Source organism: Camelus ferus, chromosome 16 (assembly GCF_009834535.1).
Source record: "Camelus ferus isolate YT-003-E chromosome 16, BCGSAC_Cfer_1.0, whole genome shotgun sequence".
In the NCBI taxonomy this organism is placed as follows: domain Eukaryota; kingdom Metazoa; phylum Chordata; class Mammalia; order Artiodactyla; family Camelidae; genus Camelus; species Camelus ferus.
The window spans coordinates 20,204,288-20,214,774 of record NC_045711.1 but is presented as its reverse complement, the minus strand read 5'-3'; the positions used below and the strand labels follow the sequence as shown (position 1 = coordinate 20,214,774).

Sequence of the window (10,487 nt, the reverse complement as noted above, 5' to 3'; positions counted from 1 at the left end):
GTCAAGTGTGTCCCACCCCAGACCTGTGAGATGAGGGGGCAGTGAGGCGGGTCGGAGGGAGTGTGAGCAGAAGCATGTGCTCCGTCCCCTCTTTGGGAACTTTTCAGCAGTGGAGCCTACGACCCCAACCCTAAAGGTGCCCAGAATTCCATGCATCTCCAGGTGGGGCTGCGGCCTGCGAAGGAGGCATGTCCCAACACCCTAGGGGCACTTGGCCTGAGGTGACAAGTCTGAGCTCTTTGCCACCGGCAGGCAGGAGCACTCAGTGACAGTGGTGACAGGAACCATGTCCCCCACCTGCCCCCCCAGGGACCCCACCTGCCTCCAGCATCCAGTGCTCCAGGCGCCCACCGGGGACCCCTCCCTGCCCCAAGGTGGGCAACTCACCACGGACCCAGAAGGCAGGTGGTCCGACACCAGAACCCTCTGCAAGGAAGAGGCGGTTTTCAGGAGTGAGGCGAGATGTCAGGTCTCGGTTCTTACCTCCCACGTACACTTCCTGAAGGAAAGAAGCAAGATTTCTCGGCTACATTCCGAGAAAACCAGGGCAGTGAACCCAGGTGGTCTGCGTGGCTCTGGGATGGGGCTGCGAACCCCAAACGCAGAGGAGGAAAGGCTGGGGGCATAGGCGTTTGAGGGACGCCCTGCGCCCGTAGACCCTGCCTGGGCCCGGGCTGGTCACTGGGGTGGGGCCTGGCACCCACTCTACCACTGAGCTCTACCCTCTCCACCTTGGAAGCTAACTTTAAGAAGATAGTCTCTAAGCCCATGACAAGCAGTGTGAGAAGAGTGACTGAGGGTGGCAGGTCTCACAGCTGTGGTGACACGGCCAGGGCGCGAGGATGCACTCCCACACCGCGGGGTGGGGTGGCAGTGACCCGAGAGTCTCAGGTCAGGCCTGTTTTAAAGAGGCCCCACCTCATTAGCACAACCTACTCTGCTCACCCACCACCTTCTCCATCCTCAGCCACACCTTTTATCATCCGACTCCTGCCCAGAGTGGAAACTGCACCCCGCGAGCTCTCCCTGTTGGAGCAGCGCTGGTGGACAAGTGGGGCCATTAAATGTTTACTGATTGATTCCAGCGCCAACCGCAGAACAGCCATCACACAGATGCCAAACGTCGCTGGTACAACTTACTGACGTTCTAGTCACCCAGAGCTCTGCATGTCACGTGCCTGTGTCACATAGGTTGCTGGCGTGAGTTAATGTGAATGCGAATGTGTTTGTGCGTGCTGAGTCCAAAATTCCATAAACCAGGCTTGGGATTTGGACTGGATATCCACCTGGTTCTCAGAAGATCTGGGCCAACGCTGCCCACCATCACTTCCACTTTTCTGGAAATACTTACTCTGGCCCAGTCCTCTGTCCTTCCCAGGAATTAAAACCGAAAAAGCCCAGACACGGTCACCTGCAGGCTTCCTAACCGGGAAGCTTTAGATTTCCTGAGTCACCCTGGGTCACGGAGACGGGTGAAATGGGTGTTGCCAGGATTGATCTGTCTGGTGGGAGAGGGCAGGCCCATAAACAAGGACTGTCTGAGGAAGAGCTCTGGACAACAGCTCAATGCAAAGCTCTACGATTTTATTGAGTTTAAAACGACATACAAAGAAACAGGAACTAAATTGCCAAACAGCATAAAATCGCCAACATTTGAACAAAGTCTCTCCCTCTGCAGAGTCCCCAGTCCTGATAACAGGGTTCTGAGGCACCCAAAGGTAGAGAAGTTACATGTCCCTGTGGTGCCCCAGGTCCAGCATGTTCCTGGGAGTGTGTCACACGTGATGCGGCCAGGGCAGGGCTGGTGCACAGATCTGTGTGCTGCTCCCAGTTTAATGCTGCACACCCTGAGGTGCCTCAAATTCCTAACTCAGTGACACCTGACAGAGAGCTTCTCTCCCAGTTACAGGGGTTTACCCCTTCCACTTGGTACTGTGATGGGTCCCGTTTCTCAGTCTCCCGGCCACTCACCACTCTTCCCCCACGGCCCCCCGTCCCCATCCTCTGCCACTTGCTACCCTGGCAGGTCTGCCAGTCCTTCCCAGCCTCTGGTGTCCTGGGGAAGTCAGGACAGCGGTGACCACTCGGGCCTCAGTCCCTCAGTTCTGGGGCCCTGGGCCGAAGGGCTGGAAACACGGCAGCTCCCCCGGGGCTGAGGCTCCCGGGACGGCCAGGCCCTCCCCAGGCCCTCTGGGCCCGCTGGGGCCCGGGTCCCCTCCTCGGCTGGAGGGCTGTGGCCCAGGTGCCGAGTCCCCCTCCTCTGCCTCCCTTTGGGCCCAGGGTGAAAAAGAGAGGATGGAGAATCCCCTTTTAAGCAGGGCCGAGTCTGCAGGGACCAGCTCTTCATTCCCCGCCGGAGGAGAGGATTCCAGAATACTGAGCTGCCACCGGTGCAGGTCCTGCACCTGGGGTGCGTCTTGAAGTCTCACCACCCACAGCTCGTTGGGCTCCAGCACCAGCTTCCAACGCTGGCCTGGGGTCCTCAGGGCCCGTGTCGGCTTCATCTTGCGGAAGTAGATGGCATCGTAGAAGCCCACCATACAGATGACCTGCAGGCCCAGCAACCAGGCCTCGGCCTCAGCAGGGTCCACGGCCTGGGTGGTGCCCAGCTCCAGGACCATGGGCGCCCCTGGGGGCAGGTCCACTCTGAGAAACCCCTGCCAGGGAAGAGAGGAGCATGGCCAGTGCGAGCAGGTCGGAAGCCTCCCAAGTCTCCAGGGGAGGCCCTGGACCCAGTCAGCGTCCTCGGGACCCAGGCCCAGGGGCACCGCGTTCTGAGGCTCCAGCTCGGTGGGCACGAAGTAATGGTCCAGGCCCACCTCCTCGTACCCCACAGGGCCTGCCCCCAGGGGGTCCGGCCCCCAGGCCACAGCCCCGCCCTGGGCAGGCCCCCCTTGGGCCTGCCCCCAGCCGGGCCCCACCCCCGGGGATGCCCCCAGCTCAGACCCCGCCCCCGTGTGCACCACCAGCTCAGGGTTCCAGTCTTCATCTTCCCAGTCCTCCTCCTCCAAAAACTCTTTAAAGTCCAGAAAGGCAGCCTTGAAGCAAGCGAAGCAAACCCTCAGCTGGTCGCCATGTTGAAGCTGATACACCCAGGACGCGTGCAGGTAGGACATGCCCTCCGCCTCATGCCGCAGGCTGACCGGGGCGCACATGGCCACGCTGCCGGCCTCCGACGAGCTGGGCGGCCGGAGCAGGACTCGCTGGGATCCTAGCTGCTCTGGCCCACAGGTGGGCGCACGGCGCGGTGCGGGGCCCGGGGGGGGGGGGCGGGACAGGCGAACAAGGAAGGAAAGGTGAGGAGGTGGGGGAGATAGGGGTTCCTGGTGCGGGGATTTGGGGGTGGGGGGGAACCGGGTCCCGACTCAACAGGGACCTGCAGAGGGTGGGAGGGAGGGAGGAACGTGCAGAACTTTCTTCAGCCGACGCAACTGCCTGATCTCTGGGGAGCTGCAAAGGAAAGCAAGTGAGGTGAGGGCCCCCAGGCAGGCAGGGTGGGGCAGACCCCGCAGGGTCGAGCAGGCTGCGGGGCTCCGGGGGTGGGGCTGTGGGCTCAGACTTGGCCCTTCAAGCTCTGCCTCTGCTCAGATGAGCTGTCCTGGGGCCTGTGGGTCACACGGCCCCTCCGCCACCCAACTCCCCACCCCCGACCCCAGGGACCCCACACCCAGTCAGCCTTGCCTGAGGGAACCTGACAGAACCTGTGGGAACCTGACAGAACCTAAGAGAACCTGACTGAACCTCAGAGAACCTGACAGAACCTGAGGGAACCTGACAGAACATCAGAGAACCTGACAGAACCTGCAGGAACCTGACAGAACCTGAGGGAAATTGACAGAACCTAAGGGAACCTGACAGAACCTGAGGGAAATTGACAGAACCTAAGGGAACCTGACAGAACCTGAGGGAACCTGACTGAACCTCCCAGAACCTGACAGAACCTGAGAGAACTGGACAGAACCTGTGGGAACCTGACAGAACCTAAGGGAAACTGACAGAACCTGAGGGAACCTGACAGAACCTGACAGAACATCAGAGAACCTGACAGAACCTGCGGGAACCTGACAGAACATCTGGGAACCTGACTAAACCTCAGAGAACCTGACAGAACCTGTGGGAACCTGACAGAACCTGTGGGAACCTGACAGAACCTAAGAGAACCTGACAGAACCTGTGGGAACCTGACTGAACCTCAGAGAACCTGACAGAACCTGAGGGAACCAGACAGAACCTGAGGGAACCTGACAGAACCTGTGGGAACCTGACAGAACCTGTGAGAACATCAGAGAACCTGACTGCCAGAGAACCTGACAGAACCGAGGGAACCTGATAGAACCTGCGGGAACCTGACAGAACCTGACAGAACTGTGGGAACCTGACAGAACCTAAGAGAACCTGACTAAACCTCAGAGAACCTGACAGAACCTGCGGGAACCTGACAGAACCTGTGGGAACCTGACAGAACCTAAGAGAATGTGACAGAACCTGCGGGAACCTGACAGAACCTGAGGGAACCTGACTGAACCTAAGAGAATGTGACAGAACCTGCGGGAACCTGAAGAACCTGAGGGAACCTGACAGAACGTAAGAGAACCTGACAGAACCTGTGGGAACCTGACAGAACCTAAGAGAATGTGACAGAACCTGCGGGAACCTGAAGAACCTGAGGGAACCTGACAGAACCTGAGGGAACCTGACAGAACCTAAGAGAACCTGACAGAACCTGTGGGAACCTGACTGAACCTGCGGGAACCTGAAAGAACATGAGGGAACCAGACAGAACCTGTGGGAACCTGACAGAACCTAAGAGAACCTGACAGAACCTGTGGGAACCTGACAGAACCTAAGAGAACCTGACAGAACCTGAGGGAACCTGACAGAACCTGTGGGAACCTGACAGAACCTAAGAGAACCTGACAGAACCTGTGGGAACCTGACTGAACCTCAGAGAACCTGACAGAACCTGAGGGAACCAGACAGAACCGGTGGGAACCTGACAGAACCTAAGAGAACCTGACTGAACCTGCGGGAACCTGACAGAACCTGAGGGAACCTGACAGAACCTGAGGGAAACTGACAGAACCAGAAGGAACCTGACAGAACCTAAGAGAACCTGACAGAACCTGAGGGAACCTGACTGAACCTCAGAGAACCTGACAGAACCTGAGGGAACCAGACAGAACCTGTGGGAACCTGACAGAACCTAAGAGAACCTGACTGAACCTGCGGGAACCTGAAAGAACATGAGGGAACCTGACAGAACCTGAGGGAACCTGACTGAACCTCAGAGAACCTGACAGAACCTGAGGGAACCAGACAGAACCTGTGGGAACCTGACTGAACCTAAGAGAACCTGACTGAACCTGCGGGAACCTGACAGAACCTGAGGGAACCTGACAGAACGTAAGAGAACCTGACAGAACCTAAGAGAATGTGACAGAACCTGCGGGAACCTGACAGAACCTGAGGGAACCTGACTGAACCTGCGGGAACCTGACAGAACGTAAGAGAACCTGACAGAACCTGCGGGAACCTGACAGAACCTGAGGGAACCTGACAGAACCGGAAGGAACCTGACAGAACCTGAGGGAAACTGACAGAACCAGAAGGAACCTGACAGAACCTAAGAGAACCTGACAGAACCTGAGGGAACCTGACTGAACCTCAGAGAACCTGACAGAACCTGAGGGAACCAGACAGAACCTGTGGGAACCTGACAGAACGTAAGAGAACCTGACAGAACATCAGAGAACCTGACAGAACCTGCAGGAACCTGACAGAACCTGAGGGAAATTGACAGAACCTAAGGGAAATTGACAGAACCTAAGGGAACCTGACAGAACCTGAGGGAACCTGACTGAACCTCCCAGAACCTGACAGAACCTGAGAGAACTGGACAGAACCTGTGGGAACCTGACAGAACCTAAGGGAAACTGACTGAACCTCAGAGAACCTGACAGAACCTGAGGGAACCAGACAGAACCTGTGGGAACCTGACAGAACCTAAGAGAACCTGACTGAACCTGCGGGAACCTGACAGAACCTGAGGGAACCTGACAGAACGTAAGAGAACCTGACAGAACCTAAGAGAATGTGACAGAACCTGCGGGAACCTGACAGAACCTGAGGGAACCTGACTGAACCTGCGGGAACCTGACAGAACGTAAGAGAACCTGACAGAACCTGCGGGAACCTGACAGAACCTGAGGGAACCTGACAGAACCGGAAGGAACCTGACAGAACCTGAGGGAAACTGACAGAAGCAGAAGGAACCTGACAGAACCTAAGAGAACCTGACAGAACCTGAGGGAACCTGACTGAACCTCAGAGAACCTGACAGAACCTGAGGGAACCAGACAGAACCTGTGGGAACCTGACAGAACGTAAGAGAACCTGACTGAACCTAAGAGAATGTGACAGAACCTGCGGGAAACTGACAGAACCAGAAGGAACCTGACAGAACGTAAGAGAACCTGACAGAACCTGTGGGAACCTGACTGAACCTCAGAGAACCTGACAGAACCTGAGGGAACCAGACAGAACCTGTGGGAACCTGACAGAACCTAAGAGAACGTGACAGAACCTGCGGGAACCTGACAGAAACTGAGGGAACCTGACAGAACCTAAGAGAACGTGACAGAACCTGTGGGAACCTGACTGAACCTCAGAGAATCTGACAGAACCTGAGGGAACCAGACAGAACCTGTGGGAACCTGACTGAACCTAAGAGAATGTGACAGAACCTGCGGGAAACTGACAGAACCTGAGGGAAACTGACAGAACCGGAAGGAACCTGACAGAACCTGAGGGAACCTGACAGAACTGGAAGGAATCTGACAGAACCTGAGGGAACCTGACAGAACCGGAAGGAACCTGACAGAACCTAAGGGAACCAGACAGAACCTGTGGAAACCTGACAGAACCTGAGGGAACCTGACAGAACCTGTGGGAACCTGACAGAACCAGAAGGAACCTGACAGAACCGGAAGGAAGCTGACAGTACCTGAGGGAACCTGAGGGAACCTGACAGAACCTGTCAGAACCACCCCCACTGGAGATGACCCATCAGGCTGAGGCCTGAGGCCTCGTTGCACCACGTCGGCTCTTCAGCCTCCAAGCCCCACACTCCTCCAGCCCGTGAGCCCCAGACCCGCTCCTCAGTCCCAGGGGCTCTCACCGGGCCGGGTGCTTCCCTCCTGAGGGTGCCCCCGGGAAAAGGAGGGCACAGAGCCCACCTGGGAATATAAAGGGCCATTTCCCATGGTGCTCCGGGCTCATCTGCATTTCTCCCATGAGCCTTGGCCTCCAGGAAATGAAACTGCTGAGTCATCCCCCCTCCCCCAGGGGAGCCTGAGCAGCCCCCAGGGGGGCGGGCCTGTCCCCCAGCCCCAGCCCCAGCCCCAGTGTCATCACCCTGTGATGTCTGCTCCTCTGAGAAAACGCTTCTCATCGCCCTTCCAATCTACAGGTGCCTGAGCCTGTGCGCCTGACAGTCTCTCTGCGGTCACTGTCCCTTCGTGGGCCCCAGGTGACCTGCCTGGTCATGGGTCCTGTCCTCCTGGGTCTGAGTGGATTCCTTCTTTGTGTCTCTTGATTACAGTTTCTTTATGAATTCCAGAAATGGATCGATCGCCAATTATTTACACTTTAACGGTGAAATTTCTGTCTCTTTGGCTCTTCTTTTCGCTTTTAAAATAAGGGCTCCTTAAATGGACCCTTTTTTTGAAAAGAGGCACTATTTTTAGAGCAGTTTTGTGTTCACAGCAAAATTCAGCTGAAAGTACAGAGAGTTCCTCTATTTCCCCTGCCCCACACAGGCACAGCCTCCTTAAGTATCGAAGTTTGCACCAGAGTGGTACAGTTGTAACAATCAGCGAACCTATGATGACACACTGTGATCACCCAATGTCCCTGGGTTACTGCAGGGTTCACTTGTAATGTCCTACATTCTATGCATTGGAACAAGAGTCTAATGACACATATCCACCATTACAATGACTTACACAGTAGTTTCACTGCCCTAAATAAAATCCTCTGTGTTCCCTATTCATCCTTCTGGCAACCATTGATTTTTTTTTTTTCCTCCACAGTTTTGCCTTTTTCAGAATATCGTGTATTTGGAATCATACAATATGTAGCCTTTTCAAGTTGGCTTCCCTCACTTAGTCATATGCATTTAAGTTACCTCCATGTCTTTTCATGGCTTGAAAACTCATTTCTTTTTAGGGCTGAATATTCCATTGTTTGGATGGACCACAATTTATCCATTTGCTTAAGGAAAGACATCTATCTTGGCTGCTTCCAAGTTTGGGCAATGATGAATAAAGCTGTTACAAACATTCATGTGCAGGTTTTTGTGTGGACATCAGTTTTCAACTAATTAGGTAAATACCAAGGAGTGTGATTTCTCTATCACTTGGTAAGAGTATGCTTAGTTTTGTGAGAAGCCATCAAACTGTCTTCCAGAGTGGCTGTACCCTTTTGCTTTCCCACCAGCAATGATCAAGGGGTCCCTGTTGCTCGGTGTTCTCCGTGTTGTGGATTTTGGCCTTTCTGAGAGGTATGTAATGGTATTCTTTTAATTTGCAAGTCCATAATGACATACGATGTGGAGCATCTTTTCATATGCTTATTTGCCATCTGTATACCTTCCTTGGTGCGGTGTCTGTCCAGGTCTTTTTCCTATTTTTAAAGTCAGGTGGTTTATTTTCTTATTGCTAAGTTTTTAGAGTTCTTCATACATTCTGGCTAACAGTTCTTCATCAGATGTGTCTTTTGCAAATGTTTTCTCCCTGTCTGTGGTTTGTCTTCTCATTCTCTAGACAGTGTCTTTTGCAAAGCAGAAGGTTTTATTTTTAGTTAAGTCCAGCTGATCAATTATCTCTTTGATAAAGTGAGACTTTTTGTATTTAAAAAGATATAAATATTGCCATATCCAAGGTCATCCAGATTTTATCCTGTTGTCTACTAGAAGTTTTACAGTTTTGCATTTTACATTTAGGTCTATTATCTATTTTGCATTAATGTTTTGTGCAGGATCTGTGAATAGATTCATATTTTTGTATGTGGATGGCCATTACTTCCAGCACCATTCATTGAAAAGACTATCTTTTCTCTATTATATTGCCTTTGCCTCTTTGTCAAAGATCAGTTGACTGTATTTATGTGGGTAACAGACGCTTTTCAAAACAAAGACTTGTTAAGAGTCTTTTACATATAAGCAAATATGTTAATCATTTCTTTATAAAAACTTTTGGTCTTTTAAAGTACACCCTACAACCCAAGGCTGTGATGTCAGTTTCCTCAATCTTCTTCTCTAACACTTTTGTTTGTTGGCTTCCTGTGTTACTCAGCTGCGGCTGCCATGAGAAATTACCAGACTGAGTAGCTTAAACAGCAGAAACTTATTTTTCACAGTTCTGGAGACTGTGAACCCTGGGTCAGGGTGCAGTGTGGTCAGGTTCTGGTGAGAGCTCTCCCCCTGACCGAGACGGCTGCCTTCCCGCTGTGTCATCACATGACAGACAGAGGGCGCTCTCTCCTCCAGCTTCTTGTAAGGCACAGGCCTTCCTGATTAGGGTCCCTCTCTGAGACTTCATTTAACCGTTAATTACCTCCTAAAAATCCTATTCCAGATACAGTCATAGTGGGGGTTAGGGTTTCACATAGGAATTTTGGAGGAACCAATTCAGTCTATACCCTCCTTCCATTTTTATGCAAAATGCAATTTAAACAGAAGTTGCTTTTATTAATAATACAAACATGTAGATGGACAGCTTTTGCAATGATTTGCTGCATTAGTCAAGTAATTCAATCTTTCTTTCCAAACTGAGCAGATATGTGCAGGTGCACCAGCAGTGTCTCCCCCAGATGTCTGAAGAGCCTCCCAGAATGAAGGGATCTGGGTCGGGGTCCCCAGTCAGTGGCTGGATGTGGACTGGGCAGTGCCTGCAGGAAGGAGACAAGCTGCCTGTAGAATTAGACCGCAGCGGGAGTCCTCAGATAAGTGGCTCCCGAGTTTTGCTTGATGTTAAAGCTTCCTTGGGAGCTTTGACGAGTCCCAGTGGCCACATCGTAGCCTGTGACAGACACACCCAAGGTGACCCCCTGTCAGTACACCCTCCCCATGACTGGGGGTGGAGCCTGTGATTTGCTTCCAACCAATAGGAGTAGAGAAGGTGGCAGATGTCACTGCCTTAATGAGGTTACACTGTGTGGCAGAGTGTCCCCCCTGCAATGACATATCACAAACTTACAGAAGACTCCTGGCCAGCTCTTGTCGCTCCTGCTGGCCTTGAAAAGGGACGCAGCCATGCTGTGAATGTGCGTCCAGCTGACAGCTAGTAAAGCCAAAGCCACTAGTCCTGCAACCCCAAGGAAGTGAATTCTGCCAGCTGTGAGTGCAGCTTGGCCAACACTTTGGGTGCAGCTGTGGGAGACCCTTGAGCAGGGGGCCCAGCCAGGGTGCATCCCAACTCCTAACGCTG

The 10,487-nt window shown here is 53.3% G+C and overlaps 1 protein-coding gene across 3 annotated transcripts; it reads right to left on the bottom strand.

The window, feature by feature from the left end:
* Positions 1–1,563: 1,563 nt before the first annotated feature.
* On the bottom strand, positions 1,564–7,213 carry TEX19 (testis expressed 19). 3 transcript variants are annotated; one of them, XM_032498202.1, is made up of 3 exons: positions 4,565–4,584; positions 4,506–4,515; positions 1,564–3,450 (listed from the first exon to the last, which is right to left on the bottom strand). In XM_032498202.1, the coding sequence occupies exon 3, from the start codon at positions 3,153–3,155 to the stop codon at positions 2,100–2,102; it is 1,056 nt and encodes a 351-aa protein (XP_032354093.1). In that variant the 5' UTR covers positions 3,156–3,450; positions 4,506–4,515; positions 4,565–4,584; the 3' UTR covers positions 1,564–2,099. The 3 variants fall into 3 exon arrangements, with proteins under 3 accessions (XP_032354093.1, XP_032354094.1, XP_032354092.1); XM_032498203.1 differs by lacking the exons at positions 4,506–4,515; positions 4,565–4,584 and adding an exon at positions 7,178–7,213; XM_032498201.1 differs by lacking the exons at positions 4,506–4,515; positions 4,565–4,584 and adding an exon at positions 7,004–7,171.
* Positions 7,214–10,487: the final 3,274 nt, after the last annotated feature.

Coding starts and splice junctions, on each gene's coding strand:
- TEX19 (XM_032498203.1), bottom strand. CDS start 3,155: ATGTGCGCCCCGGTCAGCCTGCGGCATGAGGCGGAGGGCATGTCCTAC.